At 36.8% G+C, this 24,204-nt stretch overlaps 1 protein-coding gene across 5 annotated transcripts in view; it reads right to left on the bottom strand.

Annotated features, from left to right (window-relative positions):
* The window catches only part of TAFA5 (TAFA chemokine like family member 5), a 444,933-nt gene that overhangs the window by 334,030 nt on the left and 86,699 nt on the right, over positions 1-24,204 (bottom strand). For 4 of the 5 annotated variants that reach the window (XR_008747922.1, XR_008747923.1, XR_008747924.1 and 1 more), the window contains exon 2: positions 913-999. The exons of the other annotated variant lie outside the window; for it this stretch is intronic. Coding sequence is in view for 1 of the 4 variants with exons in the window: in XM_027793804.2 (XP_027649605.1) it covers positions 913-999 (87 nt within the window). In the remaining 3 variants the exon portion in view is untranslated. The remainder of the gene's footprint in view (positions 1-912; positions 1,000-24,204) is intronic. 5 annotated transcript variants of the gene reach the window in all.

The following is a 24,204-nucleotide window of genomic DNA, read 5'->3' as shown; positions in this document are numbered from 1 at the left end:
TTGCAAAGAGCATTACACAAACACTGTAGGAGGTAGAACTCCTTCTCTACAGCAGAATAAACACTCTCCCTGGACATTGCTTAACCTTAAATAGAGAAGGAGTAAAGTGGATCATGGACCCCTCTACGCCTGCTCCTGGGAGGTTTTAACATCACATCTGTGCTGTACTGTCCCAATAATCATAATTCTTAGCAGGCATTTGAGAAAGATACAGAAAGCTTTCTCTGATTTCTTCACTTAAGGCACACTCAGCGAAAGCCACACCCCAACACCCCATGTCTATACTGTTCTTTATACACAGGTTCAAATTCACTAGCCCATAGGTTTTTAGTTGCTTGTGTCCATATATGAAAGGGAAGATGAGTCATGATAGCTAATTATTCCTGACAACAAAAGTGTGTAAGGTAATATGTAGGCAGTAGAGATAATCTGGGAAATACGGCTTAAATGCAAGTTTAAGTCTTAAAGTAGTATATTGGTTGTCATCCCTGCAGAAATAGCTTTGGCCTTAAAATCACAGTAAAAATCTGAGTATGATTTACCTCACCAGTATACTAATATAATGGTAATATTATGACATTATATTAGTATAATATTATACATTGAATGGCTGCTATAGTAAAAGTAGACATATCAGAAGTGGGTAATGATGACTTAAAGTTTTTATGTATGAATTACCACATACAGATTAGATACCATATTTAATTATTTTTTTTAAAAAAAAACTTGTTACCTTATTTTTTTAACAAGAAAAAAATACTTGCTTTTGTTTTACATTTCAGAGGAAACTGGTATAGTCTATTCTGTCAGTAATCACATAATAACAGGTCAGTAACACAGTTTATAAACTATATGCTCTTAATCCATGCCATACTGCTTTGAGAATGTGTCAACACTCAGTGATTTCCTTACCCAGCTCAAAAGCATCTTGGAAGCACCCCGGGCAATGTCTCATATACAGCCATTGAGGGTTATCCGCTCCAAAATAGCTGTTATAATCTGAATGGAAGAACCATAAATGATTCAATTGAAATCACGTCTGAAAATGCAAAAGGAAATGAACACAGAATAAACTACAACATTAGGGGGTCTAACAGCCCATACACCTGAAGATTTAGAATTGAAGACTTTGGCGTTTCCCTTTACAATCATTGTACTCTATGTAACAGCTACTTTAAGACGCCGAGAACAATATTCATAAAATTGACCTTTGCTGATTTTAGAGGAGTTTTTTGCATCGTTTCAGATCGAAGTTAACCAAACACATCCAACGGCACTGGACATAGCTGAAACTTGGTAAAAGTCTCTCTCCCCACCTCTGTCCTCTCTTTGAAAAAGGTCAAGTATTCATATCTTCACTATAAAGGAGATATAATATATTACATACCACTCATCTAGTTATACCCTTCATAGTAAAACCATGTTAAATAAAAACTTAAAATCCAATGCCACCAAATACTGGATCCAAAACCAGGTTGCTTTGTTGTTTGTTGGATTTTTGTATTTCTTTTATGATAAAACAATGCCAGATATTTTTTTCCCCCACAGAGAACTAAAGAAATTCTATAAAACCAGAACAAATCGATAAAACCTGAACAAATCAAACTCCCAAAACACATGACAATAACTTCCAGAAATGAGGGACTAGCAAAAATGCTAACTAGAATAACTGTTATAGTTTAAAAGGATATTTTAGATTTATTTTGAATGCAAAGCACATTTTATATTGTTTTCTTCTCTTTGCTTACACATAACAGGTTTGGTTTTTTCTTCTGTTAGGAACCCCTTGGTTTTAAAATATTTTTCTTTTCGTACTCACTTCAGAACAATAGAGAGGAGATATAAGAAGCAAGTGTATACTTTATGTAGTAAACTGAAATATCAGATAGTATGAGCAAGATAACATCTAATGTTATATTAAGTATTGCCTGAGGGATCAGCAAGGGAGAAGTTGTTCCACTGATATAAACATGTGCAACTGGCATCAATCTTAAAGACATGCCATAGGTATAAGGTGGTTATCAATACTGCTGTCCTACCAAAGTGGGCAGAATCAGTATATGACCACTGACCTCCCACTGAGAGAAATAGCTGCAATATACTTTGCCATAAGGAAAAGGCCTTTACCCTTTCCAGATTCTGTACCCAGCTGCTTCTCTTACAGAAAACCATGCTCAAGAAAGAAGACATTAAAACATAGTAATGCGACCATAATAGCTTCAGTACGTTTCGAAGTTTTCTTTTCCTTTTCCAGATACACTGCCAAAGTATTTTCCTTTTGACAGACACAACATAGGACAAAATATTTTTAACACTAATTTGAATTTTCTACTGTTTGTGGTGCTCATCTTTTTTAATTGGCTGACTATCAGAACTGAGTTTTGTAAACAGGCATCTTTTGGTTTTTTAAAACTGTTTTTTCAAACTATATTAATCTTTATCATCCTCATTATTTTTTGTGTGATGCACAGTGTATCAAAGAGGCTTACTTTGACAGAGAATGTAAAGTATTTCCTATTTTTTAAGAAGATAAAAGTAATCCTTTGAGTTACATTTTTTTCCTAAATATTTTGGTACAGATTTTACAGTCACTGCAGTAGTGAGTTACATTTTTTCCTAAATATTTTGGTACAGATTTTACAGTCACTGCAGTAGCCTCCTATAAATATATATCTGTGCAGGAAATTTTTGGTAATTTGGTAATTAAGGATTTTACTGAAATAATGCCTAATAAACAGAAAAATAAGCTAAAAGCTGAAAAGATGTGTTATGGTTTAAAAAAAAACAAGGGAAAATAACGTTTCATTAAGAAATGTCAATGATCCTTGATGTCAATGATACATTTTATTCAGTCCTGCATCAAGTTATAGTACAAAATCTGGAATTCTGATTAAGAAACCCCTAATACAGGTCCTGCATTTACTGACAAACTGAAAGAAAAGATGGCTCTAGTACTTCCTCCAAGGTCATGACAGGTCCATCCCTATGAGTACGAAATCAAGCAAAGAGGGCAGGAGACCTGCATGGATGGACAAGGAGCTTCTGGAAAAACTCAAACAGACGAAGAGACTTTATGGGATGTGGAAAAAGGGACAGGCCACTTGGCAGGAATGCAGGAATGTTGTCAGCACATGCAGGGAGGTGATGAGGAAAGCCAAGGTCCATTTGGAATTAAACCTGGCGAGGGATGTCAAGGAAAACAAGAAGGGCTTCTTCAAGTACATCAGTAGCAAAATGATGACTAGGGAAAATGTGGGCCTGTTACAGCATGAGGTGGGTGCCCTGGTGACGACGGATACAGAGAAGGCAGGGTTACTGAATGCCGCCTTTTCTTCGGTATTTACTGCCAAGGCTGGCCCTCAGGTTTCCCAGACCCTGGAGGCAAGAGAGAAAGTCTGGAGAAACGAAGACTTTTCCCTGGTTGAGGAGGACGATGTTACAGTTCACGTAGGCAAACCTGACACCCACAAATCCATGGGCCCCAGTGGGATGCACCCCCAAGTGCTGAGGGAGCTGGCAGATGTTATTACTAAACCACTCTCCATCATCTTTGAAAGGTCATGGAGGATAGGAGATGTGCCTGAGGACTGGAGGAAAGCCAGTGTCACTCAAGTCTTCAAAATGGGCAAGAAGAAGGACCTAGGAAACTACAGGCTCGTCAGCCTCACCTCCATCCCTGGAGAGGTCATGGGACAGCTCATCCTGGAGGTCATCTCAAAGCATGTGGAGGAAAAGAAGGTCATCAGGAGCAGTCAACATGGATTCACCAAGGGGAAATCATGCCTGACCAACCTGATAGCCTTCTGTGATGGAATGACTGGCTGGGTAGATGAGGGGAGAGCCCTGGGAGAGTCTTGGATGTTTTCTGCCTTGGCCTCAGCAAGGCTTTTGACACTGCCTCCCATAAGATGTGCATAGGTAAGCTCAGGCAGTGTGGGTTAGGGGAGCAGACAGTGCGGTGGGCTGAGAACTGGCTGAATGGCAGAGCTCAGAGGCTGTGACCAGCAGCGCAGAGTCCAGCTGGAGCCCTGTAGCCAGCGGTGTTCCCCAGGGTCAGTGCTGGGTCCGGTCCTGAGCAACTTACTCATCAACGACCTGGATGAAGGGACTGAGTGCACCTTCCAGAACTTTGCTAATGACACAAAACTGGGAGGAGCAGCTGATTCACCAGGAGGCCGCGCTGCCATTCAGCCAGGCCTGGACAGGCTGGAGAGCTTAATGAAGTTCCACAAAGACAAGTGTAAGGTCCCGGACTTGGGGGGGAGCAACCCCACGCACCAGTACAGGCTGGGGCTGACCTGCTGGAAGGCAGCTCTGCAGAGAAGGACCCGGGAGTTCTGGTGGAAATTGACGATGGGCCAGCAGGGTGCCCTTGTGGCCAAGAAGGCCAATGGGATTGGTATTACGAGGAGTGTGGCCAGAGGATTGAGGGAGGTGATCCTCCCCCTCTGCTCTGCCCTGGTGAGGCCACATCTGGAGCGCTGTGTCCAGTGCTGGGTTCCCCAGTTCAAGAGAGACAGGGAACTACTGGAGAGGGTCCAGCAGGGGACTATGAAGAGGATGAGGGGACTGGAGCATCTCCCTTCTGAGGAAAGGCTGAGGGAGCTGGGGCTGTTCGGCCTGGAGAAGACTTAGAAGGGCTCTTATCAATGCATACAAATATCTTAAGGGTGGGTGTCAAGAGGATGGGGCCAGGGTCTTTCCAGTGATGCCCAGTGACAGAAGGGGTAATGGGCACAAACTGCAGCACAGGGAGTTCCATCCGAATATGAGGAAGAACTTCTTTACTTTAAAAGTGACAGAGCACTGGGACAGGCTGCCCAGCGAGGATGTGGAGTCTCCTTCTCCGGAGACATTCAAAACTCACCTGGATGCAATGCAGTGCACCCTGATTTGGGTGAACCTGCTTTAGCCCAGTTTGTACTAGATGATCTCCAGAGGTCCCTTCCAACCCCAACCATTCTGTGATTCTGTAGAATAGAGGATAACATCAACCCCATTCAATCCCCAATACTCATAGAGAGAAAAAAAAAAATAATTAAAATTACAAAGCTTTCTTCTTCTACATTGTGAGGAAAGTCCAGATATAGCTTGAAGCAATATTCATCTTGAGAAGCCATCATCAAAAAACATTTCCACTATAACTCATACAGGAGCTTTATTAAAAACAATCCTATTCAGTATATATTCAAACAATAGTGGAGGGATGGACTTCACAGCAAGCAAGCAAACCCATTAGCTGCAGAACAAATGAGGCCTGATCTGTATGTTTACATTTTGTAATAGACTGCAAGCTTTGATTTCCTACAGTAGGATGTTTTTAAGACCATGTCAATTCTCTATATTTAGTGTGGTAGGAGAGGACATAGTGTTTGTTCCCACCACTGGGACATCTATAGGGTTTCTGACATCTAATGATCACCTATTTCCATAAACGTTTTGAAATTTACATTTGATACTTCTGTCTCTCTGAGAAATTTTGTTGAACTCATCCCCTAAATTAGGACATTTCAAATGGAAGCACAACAGAGAGATTGTTTCCTGAGCCTCGAAAACAGCAGAGCCCTCTTCACTGTCCTCAGGGACTGCTCACACTCTTCCAAATCTCATTTCCATAATTTGTCAGCTGCCAATAATTTCTACAAATACAACCAAACCAAAACAAAATCTTTTATGAAGTCTTTGCAGCATCTATTCCCCTAGGTTGGAAATCTCTCACCAACAAGTCTCTCTACAAAAGCCTTGGGGATACTGAATTTCCTTTTTTCTTCTCCTTGGTATTAATGCCATGAGCCCCATATTCGGATTTTAATACTGTACAGCACTCAGCCAGGCAAATTATAAAATCAAATTACAGTGGCTTACCAATTTACCTCCCATCAGCTCTAAAGCAATACCTTGTTAACCTGCGGTAACCGAGTTGTGTGTCTGAACTGAACACGTATGAGTGAAGGTTATTTCAGAAAGAAAGGACAGGCTGAAAGAGCAGCTTATATCCACAAGGAAAAAATGGGGTAGACATTTGAGCAAACTGTTTAACTTTAAAGGCAATTAGGCAATGGAATGACTTGCCTGAGGAGGTAGTTTAGACAATGTAATGAGAAGTGCTTAAAATAGAATAAACTATTTGCGAGACAGATACAGATGTAAATAATCCTCCATGTTTTGAACTGGATGAATCAGGAGAGGTATCTTTTCTATTTAAATGTCTGACTATAAAAATTCTATTCTCTTTCTTTGGGAACAGCTTTCAAACTTATGACTGTTTACACCTGTTCTGAATACTAAAGTGAAACTGCACTCCAAAAGGCAGATTAACCTCACTGTATCATTATAAAGTAGATTTATTCATAACAAGCTTCTATGAAAAACTTCCAGCGAAAAAAGTCCTTAGTCAGGGAGATGCACATTGTTGCAAAAATGGATTGTTTCTCTAAGTGCTTATATGGCCCCATTGCTATAGTATCCAAGCGCCTTACAAACAGTAATGAATGTATACTCACAACACCCCTGGGAGATAGAGATAGTATTATTAGCTAATGCACAAAGAGTGGCTTGTCCAAAGTCACACAGAAAGTCTGTGACACAGCCAAGACTCAAAACTGTAATTTCCTGCCCACTGCTGTAACCATGACTATATTCTCCTGCCCATATACAGCATTTCAAAATATGTTACATATAACCTCAGATCTTTACACAATAAGCTTTTCTGTTCAGCTGCAGATCCAACTGCTCACTTAATAAATAAAAATAACTTTGTTTATCGGGAACCTTCATTACAGCAACAAATTTGCAGGTTACTGAAACAATGACAGTTATATGGGCCATAACCGGTTCTGATATATGAGAGCAGTGAAAGAGAATTCCCTGATCATCACATTCAGAGCAGGAGGCATCATATCAAGAACACAATTTTGATACCAAAATATTTTCCTTCAGATAATGTAAAGTGTTACATTATACAGAGAAGTGTGGTTTTGAGGGAAAAAAACCCCAACAAACCAACCAAAAAAAAAAGGGATAGCTGTATTCCTTATATAGTTCCTTTTGGATAAACTACTTCTATAATAAGACATATAAATTATTTTAGTATTTTCAATTTTAATGAGGTCAAATCTGGAGGGACAATTGCAGTAAGTGTATTTACCCCTGAATAGCATAGAAAATAATTTGGCTTATACATTTAATATAATAATGTAAATATGCGATATATTTATTTTTATTTATTTATTTATTTATATAGTTTTGAAGTCCTTTAGATACATTTTAATGAATTCAGAGATCAGATCAAATGAGAACAGGATTCTTCTGAATCAGGAACACAGCAACCTGTCTTTCCTTTTGGCAGGGGGGAAGCATAGGCATTACATTTTTCCTCAAATGATAAACAATTAAAAAAGAGAAAACAGAGGATAACTGCATAAATAATGGAAAAGGATATGAAGGTGTAGTAGATCATAAAGTGCACAATGATTAAAAAAATCCAATATCTTTGCAACAAAGTGAAGTATAATTTTGGAATTCATCAGCAGAAAGAAAAGATGCAGTAAGCAGTGTCTCCTGAACTTCACTCCTGAAGTTCCAACAACAGCACTTTTCTCAGTTTTTGCTTTCATGTTTTAAGAAGGATGTAGATAAATTAGACCTGGTTTTAATTAGAGCTACCAGTATAGTAAAGGGGATTTACGTTAGATGCTAACGGAAAACAGCCCAGCTACTAGGACAATTAACTGATGGAACAAATTATCATTGATAGGGAATCCACATCTTGACATGTGTTTAAGAACAAGTTAAATAAATATCCATTAGGGGTGATCCTAATACACATAAGATGGTAAACTAGATTGGGTCCTCAGATCCATTTCAGTCTAACACATATATTTAATCACTGTACAAATAATATGAACAGTTATTCAGACCACTTATTTTCCAAGAACTTCCATTCTAGAATACGTTATTGCCTCCTCTTTCTCTCACTCTCTCTCCCACCTCTCTCTTTCCCTTTTTCTTCCTCTCTCCTTCTCTCCCTCCACCATCAGCTCTATCTCTCCTTTTCTGTCTTTCTCTCTTCCCTCCTCCTTTCATCCCTCCCTCTATTCTTTCTATAAGCTTTTAAAGTGGCACATCCCTAGCTGGACTGGAAATTCCTTAGGTGTCCATCTTTAGCAACCTTAGCATGTTAAAGAACATTGTATTCTGATATGATCCAGATATCTGTTCCCTATAACACTAAATCAAGATCCAAATTTAGGTAAAATTTGATTTAAGTTCCTATCATGCCATCACTAAAGGACCAGAAAAATGCAACGACTTGTTTTTTCTAGGTAATTTTTATTACCATTTTTATTACCATTGAGTAATAGAAAAAAATTAAGATAGACTGTACATTAGCAAAATTATCAGATTACAGAAACAGAGACTCTTGCTATTAAAAGGGCTTAGGTGCTCAGTGAGGTTGCAGGAATAGCTTTTATTTTCCTTTGGTTCTCCTGAGTCCAGGGCAAGGGTTTCTTTGCTCTTCCTGTAAGCTACCTGCTTACATTTGCACAGGCAAAAAACCTACTCTGATTCAATGTGGTGAGTATAGATTGTTCTATTTCATAAAAGCCAAACAAATATCATATGAAAGACAACAAACTGGTGTCCTGTACCATCAGTTTGTCTCTTTTGAGACTGTTGAAACAGGGACAGACAGAGAAATCTCTGGATGGAGATAACTGGAACTGCACTCAAATAAAAGAACAATAGTATGAAATAGTTCCTAGTTCCAGGTGGGATACAGTGTTTTAACAGTCAAACAGGAGTGGAGGAAATGTTTCTAAGGAAGAACTAAAGGAAGACTTTAAATTTGGAGAACCCTTTTGGAGATCCCTCTGACTGCCTTCTAAAAATGAGATCAGACCATGCTATCTGGTTAGAAAAGGTTACTGTATTATTAATTCTACTTTGTCCCCAGAGATATACTGTGAACTGGGATAAACTATTCAGTTATCTGAACTTATACAAAGGCCATAATAACATCAACAAGTGTATTTTCACTTTTTGAAATGGCAGCCTACATAGCTGCCACTAAGAAGGAATATGGTCCCTTATACAAACAATTCACTGGAGTACAGTTTATTAGAATGTCTATATTTATGTGCAGTTTAGAAGTTACTTTATAAAGAAATCATTAAAAAATAATGCACCATTTGGCAAGTCCAGAGGTGAACACATGGAGCAAAGCCCTCACTCAAGGAGAAAATGAACCTTTGCCTAGAATGTGGAGGAACCTGCAGGATGCTTTTCAGAAAATCTGGAAAGAAAGACTACTGAAGCTAAAAGCGGGTACCAGAGAGCCCACTTACAAGATGTTAGCAAGGGCCCTCTGCTGTGAAATTTGTGGTGTGCTTGGCCAAACACTAATGAAGAAAGCCACAGGAATCCCATACTGGAAACTGGAAGTTAAGCTGTTAAATATGAACATATGGAGCTAGGCAAGCTGTGGGAGTCCCAACTAGTTGTGATGGTTTAGACAATAGCACTTGTTCCTCATAGGCAGATTGTATCAACGAAACGAGCTTCAGTATCAGTTAAAATGGATGGCTTCACTTAAAACAGGCAATCACCATCAACATAACCAGCAAAGGGAATGATGACTCAGTGAACGAAGAAATGATAAAATGTTATTTGACATTTGGTCATGAGCAGCATTGTGCTAATTTTACCAGGATCTAACAGATTGTTGACAACATAGAGGTAAGATCTTAGAGAATGGCAGACGCAAAGCAAATTAATTCTTTCTTGTGAAAGGTCTCACTTTAATTGTCTGCATTATAATCTCCAATCTGGCAAACAAATTCTAAAAGACAGTCTGAATTCTAGTTGTGGGGTGGTTTTTTGTTGGGTTTGGTTTGTTCTGTTTCTGTGCTTGACTGTGGGAAAGCACACAGTCCCGAGTTTTGCTCAGAAAACAAGGGCCCGATGAATGAGAAAAATCTGGGGAATTACTAGTAGCTGTCACATAGAAGCTCAAAGTGAAAACAGGAGACTGCCTCATGTAGCCGCATTTCACTGGGAAATACATATAATTTCCTCTGATTTCACAGCATCACAGAATCATAGAATAGTTGAAGTTAGAAGGAACCTCTGGAGATCATCTAGTCAAATCTCCCTGCTCAGAGCAGATTCAACTGGTGATGCAGGTCATTCCGGACTGCTAATCCATCAGGATGTGGATCACCACACTCTTGGTGAACAACCTGTTCCAATGTTCAATCACCCTTACAGTTTAAAAAAAAACCCACGTATCTAATGTTTAAATGGAATTTCTTGTATTTCAGTTTATGCCCATTGTCACTTGTTCTGTCATAATAATTTAGGCAAAAATTAATCAAAATGGAAGAAATCACAGCTGACAGCAAAACTATATGTAAGTAAAATTGTTGAGCCTTTCTTGAAAGGAAGGATACTTCATATCACGCCTAGTATTAATTTCAGTGAACTGCAAAATTTAACTAACCGCACTGTCTGTGGTTAAAGTCATAATTATGTTCATACTCATGTGCAGTAGTATATGTATAATGACATAGTTCAGTCTACAGGAAGAAGTACCTTAACAAAATAACTGCTGTTAATCTTAGAAAAATAATGTATATCCAGCTGTTTCCATGAAGATGGTGCTACTATGTCTTGTCAGATCCATCCTAAGGAAATCAGTGAATAATTCAGTCACAAGTTGGGAACTCAAATGGAACCCAACGGGCACAGAATTATGCATCTTGTATTCAAGTGCTAAGCATACAGACCAAACTATTATGGTCTGGTTTTCCATCTGCACCACAGGGGATGTGGGACGGCAAATAATTCAAGTCGAAGCCAAGAAAAAGGATAAAGAAATAATGCAGTAACATGACCCTTCTTCATGTTACTCCAGTTGCAGTAAAAGCTACACCATGACAGTAAGTGAAACCAAAGAAATTCTATTAAACCTGTACATAGCATATATTTGGATTAAGTTTTATTGTAGTCCACCCAATTTTAGTTATAAATTGATGGACTTCAGTAAATTAAAGTAAGTAGCGATGGAATTAAAATGTATTCCAGATAAGAAACTGAGGCCCACAGTTCAATCAGAGAGCCAAAAAAAGCTAGAAATAACCAGGATATTGTAAAATGATGTTATTGGGCTGGTCACCTACTTTCTCAGTTAAATTTTGCATTTCTTGCATTTGAGTTACCTTTGGTGTGTAGGACTAGTTTTATGATCTTGCCTTTTGTGGTTGCATGAAAAGGTACAGTATGTGCAGATAAGAATTTTCATAGAAATGCAAGTGACATGCAACAGTAGGGATTGCCTGGGAATAGCTAAACTGGAATAAAATCTTCTGAAAGATAAAGACATCTTAGAAAACTCCAGTGCCTATCTGCTCTGAAACCTACTGTGATGCCACTTGAGAAATAAGGTGAAGATTGTGAGACTTCTCTGTTATACTTACACTAGAAAAATAAAAATTTTTAAGCCTGGAATATGGAAGATTTATATTGTTACAGAATATAGTACATTCAGTTATGGTGAGCAGGTATACTTATAGTATACTTCTGGTATTAAAACATAAGTTGCAAGACCATCTTAGTTCACCTCTTTGTGATCCTGCCACTATTACAGTAGGATTTTTTTTTGCTCTTTCCCAAAAGTTAATTACTTGTGTTTAGGAATTTAATACATATGTTGCATTCAATACGGTAAGAATGAATGATTCAGATTCATAACATGCAAAGTCTCACATCACATAACAGACAACCGTACATTCCTTGTAGTCAGGTAATGGAACTAACCAAAACAGGTTCTTTGATCTATGTTATTAAATAAGTGCAGTTGACACTGAGTCAATGTAAGACTAGAGGAGAACCATAAAACACTATTCCAGTTCAATTGTGACAGGGATCTGTATTATCCTTGATCTACATCTTAGTGAAAAGAGAAAGTGATGGCTGTAGCTGTCCACAGATTAAGGAAGAATTGATTCCTTGGAGTTAAGTGATGCAGTCACAAATTTCTGGAGAAGTTACTTCAGCAAATAATCACAACTATATAATGTAAAGTTTTCAGTAACAGTCAGAAGGACTTGGTTCCAATAAATAATACTTTTATGGGGGGTCTTGCTCTTATTTCTGACATAAGAAATGATTTCTAACAGAAGAAGGTGGCAGAAGTGCTGGTGTTCAGCTTAACAGTAGCATGCAATACTAGCTAACACATGTATCTACAGGCCAGCCTGGCAAAGACATTTCTTTTGTGGGCTTCCACGTCCACAGAAATGACTCTGCAGTCAACTCCACATGCATTCTGGAAATAGGCTAAGTGGATAATTTGTTCCTGCTCCAAAGCTTTATACAGTATTTATGTTATATGCTCAGTATGAAAAAGACACCTACCTGATTTTCTAAGAAACAGAGATTTTCAAAACACTGACAAAAGCCTGAACCAAGGCAGCTAACCAATAACCAAGGCAGTGGTTATTGCTAAAACTGGAGGTTTAAGGCAACATTTTAAAGCCAGTGAGAAACATATATATATAGCATATGAAAAGTGAAAAGATCAATAGGACTTTCAAATTTTGCTCGAAATATCAGACATTAAATTCTTAATGATTGAGTAAATGGGTTAAGGAAAATTCAAGCAAAGTGTTAATTGAATCTTTAAAATTCTGCTGGTTTTATTTTATTCAAGTAAAGCTTAATAGTTCGAACTTTTTGTCAGTACTGAGTAACATAACAGAGTAAAAAATATATTGCATTACATCCCAAACCAAGGGATTTGCAGGAAGTTGAAGGAAAATATCACATCATGCTATAAATTAATGCAACAAATTAAAAGGGGGGTGGGGGGTGGGGGGAAGAAAGAAACAAAACAAAACTACAGCCAATATCTTAGTTTGCTTCTTCTCCCAAGCATTAAAGCAGAAACATTTAAAGGAAGGACTTTGTCGCAGCCTTCCAGAACGACAGGTTTGCATGACCTCAGAGGATACAGTGTGTTCCATAAAGAAGAAAACGACTGCAAATAATTGTTTATAATCAATCCTTTATTATAACTGCACTTCTAAAGACTTTTCATTGATCATTTCTATATAACGATTCTATTCTAACCATTTCTCTACCCCTGGCACGCAGGTTCCCGGTGAGGCAATGCTGCTGGTGCTGCCATGAGCTGTCCTTTCAGCACCACCACCCACCACATCACGAGCAACCCTACTGCCTCAACTCCTCCAATTAACTCCAGCAGTTAATTACCTTATGAAACAAGAAGAGTGCTGCCGCCATTTTCAGACTTCAGAGATATAAGTATAAAAGACACAAGTCAAATTATTCAAACGGAAATTTGAGTGACACGCATGTAAAAATACTCATTTACAATGAACGAGAAACAATGGTAATTTTATAAAGTACTATTTTTATAGGAGACAACAAAGAAATTCCTTTAGAACTATCTATTTGTTAAACCTACATGTATTTGAAAATCCTGTCAGAGTTGCAAAGCAAGAAATCATTTCAGTTTAACAACTAAGCATGCATAATAAAATACCCTTAAAAAGCCAGCTAATTATACCAGATCCCACGTTATAAAAATTCATTGTTTATGTAGGCAATGAGTGTAGATTTTCCTTCCAAAAACTTTAAGTGTTTATGTGACAAAAAAAATCCTTCTCTTTAAGCACTAATAAGATGCTCTGCAGCAGCGTCTTTGATATGCTGCAGGACTATGTTTCTCAGTAAGTTGAAGAAAATGGAAAAAAAAAATATTCTTGGACTGTAAATCGACTACCTTCCACCACACACACACACACCCCTCCCTCCACCCCCCCCCCCCCTTTTTTTTTTTTTTTTCCTTTGGGTCAACTATGCATGTACATGATGAGAAGAGATTAAAAAGTCCAGCACTAACACCACATTAAGACTCTATCTTGACCATAGAAATAGTTCCAAAGGTGATGTCTTCTTCTTTTGCATGTTTATACCTACAATCATTCCTTCAAATTTCAGATGTAATTGAAGTATAATAGCTAGGACAGAATTATGTTTACTCCCTTTTGATATAATGAAGAGATTGTTCATGCTGGAAAGTTCAGAACTCCACCTTGTGGTGATAATTTTAACTATATGTTGAACGAACTGGGGAGAAGCAAAATCACACTGAAATGCACACAGAGAAAGCAGAAGAAATTCAGGTCTGAACTATGTTGAATAGATTCTGTAGAGGTTTGTTTGGAAAAATTTGCTAAATCACTCAAGATATGTGAGGCAAAGCAAAACCATAGACAGTTTTCTTTATTTTGGGAACAAATTTGAAGAACAATGTAATGTGTAACATTCACTGTGAAGGTAGATAGGCTTCCATCACTGCTCCACTTTTTCTGTCAAGCCAAATGCCTGAAAATTAGCACATGCCTATATTTACAGTAACCACTCTATGGGTTCCTTTAGTTTTCTTCTAGCAAGAAGTGTTAAACATTCTACTGGACTTGTTTATAGAAATCCAGACTGACCATCTCCCACCAGAAACTACAATGAATAGCAGGCGATCAACAACACAGATTTCATAACTCAGTGTTCCTATATAAAAAGCAAATACTCTTCCAGTAAAATATCTATCCTTTTTTATTACTAAAACAATATGCAGGAAACAGAGGATCTAAGCCTCTGGAAATTTTCTCCGATTTAAACCAAAATGATCATAGAATCAGGCTGACGCACAGAAGCTGAAAAATGCATATGCATATATCAAAAAGTCTCAGGCACTGTCATTTTCTTCCCATGGAAAAAATAAAAAAGGCAAAAAATTGATGCTTTCATTTATGATATGGTGGTTTCTTTTTTCATTATACTATGGAATAGGAGGCTTAATGGTGACAAGTTAGCCAAGCAACTTGATATGCCAAATTCCTATGATTCTGTAGAAGCTATGATTTATCTGTTTGTTTATTATGGGGCAAGCACAATGGATTTTGGGGATCCCTGTTTCCTTTCACTACACTTCCAAGTTGTAACTGGGGATCATATGTTCTACTGCTGATGTATCCTTGTAGAAAACAAAATCTGAATTAGATCAGCCCTTAAAAAACAAAAATAGTTCACATTTGTCTATTAATAGTTTTGTTTGCCTGCTTGCTTACAGTATTAGTTTAATTAATTAATTTCCACTTAAAAATCACTATCATGCCACAGAAAGTCTTTTCCTGAAGAAAAGACCACTATTTCAACCTCTTCAGTCACAAAAATGCTTGAGGTAAAAAACCATGAATCTAGCCTGCCAGGGATATTCAGCTTTTCAGCAGCAAAACCCTGTTCTTGGCCAGACATGCCTTCATTACTTGAAGTACCAAGTGTGTTGAAAGACATATGAATAGCTTTACATATCATCACATACAAACTGAAGGAGAAGGCATAATTAACTATTCCTTTGTGTGCATGTCTAAGCCTTCATACACCATCAGGAGTCTGCTGCAGAAGGAGGATACAGATAGCAAACCAAAGACACTGCTAATCTCACAGAAGATATTAGTAACAGTCTTTAAAAAAAGTCTTCCTGTGTTTACTGTACATCCAATCATTGCCCCCTAACAGCTCACAAAAACGTCTGTGTGCAAGTGCTGTGCACCCCTAGAGCACCTATTTTGTCAGAAGATCACCGCGTAAAGCTTAAAAAACAAGCACCAAACTTTTTCCTCAGATTAGCTCATACATGTCCCTGAAATATACTCTCATGGAACACCATGTGATTAGACTCTTTAAGATGAATCCGTTACTATAAATAAATATACACAAACCAAACATACAACCCACATATACACTTGTACATATTTACCCTGACATGAAACTGGTAGCAAAGGCAATAAATAGCTTGCTTACAACACTTGCATAGAATTATAAACAGTCAAGTCATGACAGAAAAGTTATACCTGCAAAAGCAGAGTCAAATCTATAAAGCAGCTATAAAGAATAGTAAGCTTTTATTAGTTTTTAGCATGGTTGTCTTTTAATGAAATGTCGCTACCATTATTCTGTGCTGCACAAACAAAGCAACAAGAATGAAGGCCTGCCAAATGAGTGGATGCAATTGCAGCAGAGCTCTGCGAGACAATACATGTTTTAGTGGAGGGAATTAAATACTTTTCTTATCTTCTTTTGGTTCCTATAATGACTAATGCACCCTACCTTGGAGCAGTTGGTTGTAAATTGAGCTCAGTATATGAATTACTGAAACATAATAGACATTAGGCAAAATGGGTAGGAACAGGTTATCCAAGCCCCAAACATGTAAATTTGCACTTTTATGTACATCAGCTACCAGGGTCATAAAAAGTTTCCTAGATCCCCTCTCCTTTCAGTCTCACCTTTTCCCCAGAATAAGCCTCCCTTTCTCTGCTGCCGTCAGATTCCTATTGCTAACCTGCCCACAGAGCTCTCCTCACAACAGCAAAGTAGACAGAATTTTTCTTTGAAACTTCCTAATTTCTGTACCTTATTTTCCCGGTTTTGAAGTTCAAAATTCGCCAGATAGATACCCATTTATCTTTTCTACATTTTATGCTATATTCTCACAGATAGTAGAGAATAGCAAGTAAAGCCCTATACTAGGTTATTACATATTTGGCTGTGATGGATTTACATAGATTGTAAATGTATCATTTTTGTTTCAGTATTTCAAATGTCCACTCTTAAGGATGGTTTATGTATGCACTGTGTCTGTGACAGTACTTACTTTTTTAATACAGTTTTTATGATACAATGAGTTCTAGAAAGGCAATAATTTAGGGCCAATTTCTAAGTGAGAAATTATTTTCTCAAAAAACTTAGCCTACATGCCTTTATCTAAGCCAAATTCCTACATGATACAATAATTAGAGTTCATATAAGTGGCTGCTTTCATTGGTGCAATTGGGTATGGACTATCTGTAATTATAGATTTTCTTCAACCCAGCAAGATTTTTCCAGTTTTTCAGGGATTCCACTCATCTACTAAGGACAAAGAAGCTCAGCTGAGCAGTATCTAGGCACCTTCTACAGCGCTCACCTCAAGTGAGTACCTCTGGCTCTGTCACTTGCTGACTGTGAGATGCTACCCTTGCTCACTCTTTTCGCAAAGCCATCATTTGTGCTGTATGCACCACCATTAGCCAATGTTACAGACAGTCCTTTGCAAAAATATGAAAGTAGTTAAAGAAAATATACTTTACAGTAGAAATTCCACTAAAAATTGAAAACAAACCCCTACCAAACTAAACAAAATAAAGTCCTGTAAGCAGAACTTTTGCTCCTTTGTTTCTTGAACAAAAGAAATTGAGAAATTCTAAAAAGCAGATACCTAAGGAAAGGATCTTAATAAGGCTTGTGCAATAAATTCCAAAGTGTTACTGGTAAAATACATACTGCTTTTACTTTTATATTTTTAGAGAAACTGCATAGCTTTCTCAATGATCTTAATTTGCATTGCCTACTGAAGTTCTTCAGTAGTATCCTCGTTAGAATTTGTATATTCTGTTGTGAACTAAATTAAACCACAAAGCAAGCCCACAACTTAGGAAAATCAGCTATGTCAACACAGAAGTTATTTGCATGGGGTTATTCACTGTTCTCAGGTATTCAGGAAAACCGTTCACACTGATGAGATTTTAAGTCCAACACCTTTACTTTACTATTTGTAAACTTATACATACAAAATTTGTTAAAACCTGTCTGTTCATATATTGTGTTCATTTTCTTAAGACCAAATATTTCCAATTAATCAAATATTTCTCATATACATGGCTACAGTCATAGGTACCTTTCTTTTCTATGAAAGTAATACAGGCAATACAGCAAGCAACACACTAGACTACTATCCCTAAAGCGGCTTCATTGAAAACCTGGAAACTTAGATGATTTTCCTTTTAAAAGATGATATCTCATCAGACTAATTTCTCACTTGGGTATGATCCCATTTCCAAGAAGCAGTAAGTATTCCTGCTTATGGGTGACGACTTTAAAATAACTGATACTGTGGAATGGCGTTATTTAGACTTACAAAAGCAATCACAGAAACCAACACACAGGTTAAATGCGACTGTATTTTTAAAAGTATTTCAGAATTATATATATATATATATATATACATATATAAAAGAGCTTTCTTGACAGAAGTTTCAAGTATGTTTAAGCCCAAGCCAAACTGAGTACCAACTGATTTCAAATTACTTGTTTGTTTAGTAGTTTAATGTTGAAATAAATTGATAAAATAATACTTTGTTTTAAAGATCATATTTTGATTGCAAATAACATCATTTATGACCAAAAGCATTACCATTCATTCCACTCAAAATCAAATTTAAACTTATCATCTCTGGTTTCAGATACAGATGTTACAGATATATGAACAGTAAGGTATCTTTTAAAGAAAATTAAATATGTCTCAAATTAATTTCAAATTTCAAGAAAAAATAATTGCTCTTTTTCTTATTGGTTTGGTTAAACTAATCGAATTTATGTGAGAAAAAGTGTGCCAATACTAAGTACAATGATTTTTTTGGTAGAAAATTATAGAGCATAGTACCACAAAGCCACAGATAACCTCATCGCTTCCCGAAAAGGAGGAGGAGGTACCAGAAAGTAATTTGAAAATTTCATGGGAAAGTGTAGCATTGATTGCTGCATTTATAGTAATTACAAAAGGAACAAAATTAAAAATCAGAAACTATAGACCCTTTCAAATATTTAAAATATTGAAGGTGAAAGGATGAATCTACTTCTGAAATGTTGTTTTCTGGCTTCAAATTCCTACCACCTTCTGAATTCTTCTCACTATCTGATTATTCCTAACTTCACATTATCCAAGAGTTGCTCACAGGATTTTCTTAAGTTCCCAGCTCGGCAGTAAAAATAATTAGGCATAAAAACCCCCATATACTCTGAAGAGTTGTTGTCATCAGTCAGTTGTGCAGGCACAATACAAGCACAACAACTGTTTCCAATTTGGTCCATGGCTCAAAGCAGATGCAAACATTCCGTTCATGGTTGTTGGCACAGGCAGGGTAATAGACAGTATCTAACATCTACTGCTGTTAGCAATGTGCCAAAACAGAATTCTGCACAAGAAAACGTTACAATTCTCTTTAGAAATATAGAATCCAAGGGAAATCATTCTAGTAGAAAACAGCATTTACTCATAAAATATACATACTCATAAAAAATATTCTGATTGCTGGTTCTATATTTATAAAAGGCTCATAAACAATGTTTTATTCACATTTCAATAATTTTAAAAAAATCAAATTTCCACACTGCTTTAATAGCAGTGATACTGTGTTGATGTCCAATAGCCACTATCTAAAATACTCACCACAAAAGTACAGCATTAAAGTGTACCATCGAGGGAAATGTGGAATTTTGTATGTCAGTGAATTAACTAATAGGATACAACTTAGGAAACAATGGAACATAACTCCCTTGCCTTTAGATGCCTTTTACATATTCATATTATTTAGAAGAGCACTGTAAATGTAAAAATAATAATAATACACACACACACACACCCCAGTTTTAGAGAGACAATCCTAATTCATATTTTCAGATAAGAAAATACAGGAATCTCAAACTCTTTCCAGAATAGTACACAGCTCTCAACCATTCAGTTGAAATACAAGAAGATAATTGAGGTTTCATGTATTACAATGGGAAGTGGCGGGCTGACTGAAAGAGCGTTAAAGGTAGAAACCTTACTGAACCATGAACTACAGGGATCTGTATATAAACTCTTCTCAGGAAACTTGTACAAATAGGGTGATGTGAGAATGAAAGTGTACCCAGCTCCTAAGTCAGTACCAGAATATCTCTAGCATCGGTTACAACACTACAAATAGAGTACTCTGTTAACTGAGACCTTTGCGATACACATTTCTTGCCATTAGCCCAAACACTGGCTGCTGGTTTATTTGCAAGGCAGAGTAGTCAGAGGTCCCCATCAATAATGAGAGATACAGCACCGTTTATCAGACAAAAAACAACTAGGCAAATATCAGTAGGTTTTAAAAGCAATTTCTGCTTACACCATCAATTCTCCCACCCCATCAATTTATAGAGAACCTGGAAAACAAGATAAAATCAAAGAAAATATTGTGACAAATTATATCGGGGATTATAAAAAGCCAAGTCTACTTACTTGGTGGTTATTAGCCTAGATAACTTTGCCTAATGTTTTGGGGTAGATGTTTTAACTTGTAGCTATTAAAACCTGTATTAATATAATCACCAAAACAAGGGTCATTGTTAAGTCATGAAAGACAACATTTCTGAGTGGTAGGGATTTTCAGCCTAGAAGAGGGAGAATTTGGGCGTATAATGGTGGTTGACAAAATCATGGTGACTTGGGGAAGGTAGATAGGGAGCAGCTATTCCTTGTCTCTTCTGGTACGAGAATCTGGGAGTATCAAATGAAGCTAGCAGCAGTCATGCTGTAGGGAGACAGATGTATGTGGTTCTCAACACAAGGAAACCTGAACACCTTGTGATGTTGTGGATGGATTCAAGAGAAGACAGGGCAAGTATGCAGAGGAAGGTTTCACTGAGAGTTAGTAATGAGACAAATCACATCAGGCTCAGGAAAACTCCTAATGTGAGAAAAGCTGGAAGAGCTGAACTGGGAAACACTACATATTCTTGTCCTGATTTCACTCCTCCTGAGCACCAACATATGGGTGCTGTTGGAGGCTGGATAGAAGAGGACCATTGCACTGCACCTGTATTGTCATTCATAGGATCTTACCTTCTTGCTTAAAAGCATCTATTTTCTTTTCAATTTATAAGGAAACTAAATAAAACCCCCACAACATTTTCCTTTAACAGTTTACACTTTCATTACCCTTTCAATGATGTCTGTTCAACAGACTACACTTAAAGGACTCCTGCTTATTAGTATTGGTTTAGGATGGCCATGACACGTACTCAGTGCATTTTCACTTTTATGGGAAATACAATGGTCCATGTTGCAAGTCACTGACATACTTCCATTTCTACTCACTATATATTTTCAATAGGTCTCTGATGTCCCTATAGGTAAAGACATCAAGGTACAGCAGCATGGAAGCCAATGAAGATTTCATATTGGAATACTAAGCTCATATCCTTTTGTGCCTTTTGCAGTAAGCATCACACTAAAAAGAATTCTTGACATTTAAAATCCAAGCCAATTTTTACTGCTACTCTCATTCACCTCTGACAGATTAAAAAAAAAAAAAACCAGAGACCTTAAAGTAGTTGTAGTCCAAGATCAGATGTTGACTTGTTGGTATAGACCATAAATTATGTTTAGCTGACTCTTGTCATGAATGCAATGAAAGTTCCAGGGTGGTGCACAAAGGGTGTAAATCAGTACACAGACAAATCATTTTCTGTAACTTGAGGCACGCAATTTTGTTTTATTGGAAATAACTAACATTGCTGGTAACTATTCTCTGATTTAACTCTTTGTTGGTTTTGATTTCAATGCAAAAGTCCCTTCTGTGGAAGGCAGCTTTTAAAACATGCTATTTTTGCATTTAGACTGCCAGATTATCTACTTTCCAATTTTTTAGCTGCTGCTGAATTTAGGTTGTGATGTTACTAAGACAGACATTTCTTCATCATTGTGTAAGATGCAGCTTTTATTATTACTATTACATTCACATCCTGGATCCCAAGTAATTTTACTTTATAATAACCCTGAGTATTACAGAATGGCTTTATGATTAGTCAAAGGTCTATCAAGCAGTTTTAGTTCACTCCTGTGTCCTCAAATTCAACAGATCATTTCCATGCCTGAATTGTTTACAGTCCTTCAAAGAGGGTTTGTGAAATTTATACTTCACTTTCAAAGTGTTAACCATATATGTAGATTGTTGCTAAAGAGAAAATACATTTCGGATTTCAACAAGTGATGTTTTAATATCATAGTTGTAGCATTTGATATGTTATGCTGTTAACATTTCTTTCAAACATCATGTGAATGCTTTAAAAATGCTGTAAAAATAATGTAAATGGCATTTATGGAAATTAGAACAAAGTTATGTTCTACACTTACAGTAAATATACATTGTAAGAATAAATGCATAAAGAATTTCACAAAATGCCATCTTTTTCTACTAAAACGAAAAGGTTATTTGGTATTTAAAATGTTTCTATGCATGGATTCTGTACTTTGGATGGACTGAATAAATTCAAATAATGTTTTTGAAAAGTTAACAATAATATAAATAAACATAAATAAATAAAATTACCCATATTCTGCATTTTCCCCACAGATACAACCCCTAGATAGAGCAGAAAGGTAGCAATCTGAAAATACATTTCTACATATGCCTAACAGTGTTAATCGTAAATTTTAAATGTTGCAAAAATTGCTGTGATTGAAATTTTGTTAGTGACATTTGGAAATCTTTTTCTGGTAAAATTAATTAAACTAGGAACATTAGACAGTACAGTAGAGGGAAATTATATTATGAGGAAACTCTCTGCAATGAGTTTATTTGGGAGTACCATGTCTTGGATGGTACCTATTAAAATAATTTTATTCTTTAAACAGATCAGATATAACCTTCCTCTATGGGTCATCATGAATAACCAATAAATCATTTAAACATTAATAACTTGTTATGGTTTTGATCCATTTACTCGGTGACTCAGAATAAGGATCCAGAAGAATTCTCCCTCAAGCAAGATTTAAACATCTAAAGTTTAATTAATTTATTTTTTAGTAAGGTATACTGTAATCTAACCTCATTAGGGTATTTGATCATACCCATATTTCTAAGATAGTAGATTCCTTTACATCCATTACTATCCTGGCTTAGGTCTACACTGCCTTTGTGTCTCTGAAGATGAAAATATTAGACTTAGTAGAAATTGTATTTGTTGTGATATACCTTGTCTTTGTGTTCACAGCATTCCTAATGGAACTGTGCAATGGGTTTCCGTCTCTACTCAACTCAGCAATGTTGAATACAAGACACCTGTAGTAATCACCTTGTGTGAAATCCAATTTATTTTTTGGAAACTAGGCTACTGTGTAAACAGGAGAGCAAGCAATACTGGTTCTAAAACAGTGGTAGCTAGAAGTAGAAATGGGTTCATTTGTTTAATGTCCAATGTAAAATGGATATGCATTCAAGGAACTGTATTTGGGACTGAATCTATAGCTCATGCAAATTCATTGCTCATACCGTTAGACTAAAATGGGATCTTTTCTACCTTCTGTCCTGGTACCAGGGCTATTGCATCCTTTGTTGGCATACAGGTTAAACTTCAAGAAGAATCAGTTTAAGTAGTCTTAGCCGTGACACCTGCAGGCCTAATTACTAGACCACTTGTCAGACATGCAGAAGATGAAATTCAGTCTCCTTCCACCTACCAAACCATTTTAATTATTAGCTATTGTGCAAAAGACTAGTATTGTAAGTACTACCACTCCCAAAGAAAAGTAGACAGATAGGATCTTCAACGTATGAGAAGGTATTTCTGATATTTTCCAATGGACTTGATGAGGAATGAACTAAATTGCCCTCTGGATGCACAGTCAAAAGGAAGCTTTCTAACTGAGAAAAACATAAACTCTGCCTACAAATCTTGAAATTATGGTTAATGCATGTGTTTTATATTACGCTACCTTCTAGAACTATTCATTGCAATGGATCCAGGTTGTTCAATGACAACTGTAGATATGGACATGGAAATTGGAAAGGGATTTTGTTAAGTTTCATTTTATTTAAAGAAGAGAAACATTATTAAAGAAAAAAACCCCAACAACTAAGAAATAAACCCATAGCTTATTTTAAATATAACCTACAAGTCAAGAATTCCACATACACTGGTGTTACGTGAGGATAATAGGTTGTCTTTCTAAGTGCTACATTTCAAACACTTAACAAGTTAAAAACACATGAAAGAAATCATATTGTCAAAATTAATTACTTCTCTGAGCTATCCATTGGATAAAATCAATATCTATTTTCCATATGACCAGCTAAGAGAAAAAAACCAGCAAAACACAACAAATATATTTGCAATTATTTGTGATTTTCTCAGGGTCCTGAGTACACTTGGCCCTCCTGGGGTTCAACCACCTGTGCTGAAGCTGAGTGCTGCCACAGCACAGCTGTGTAACCTTGGTTCAGACTGCTGTGAGCAGAGTGGCCTCCCTGCTCCTTTGCTGAGAAG

The sequence above is a fragment of the Falco peregrinus genome, chromosome 6 (assembly GCF_023634155.1).
Source record: "Falco peregrinus isolate bFalPer1 chromosome 6, bFalPer1.pri, whole genome shotgun sequence".
Taxonomy (NCBI): domain Eukaryota; kingdom Metazoa; phylum Chordata; class Aves; order Falconiformes; family Falconidae; genus Falco; species Falco peregrinus.
The sequence above is the reverse complement of the archived record's forward strand: the minus strand, read 5'-3'. Positions and strand labels throughout refer to the sequence as shown.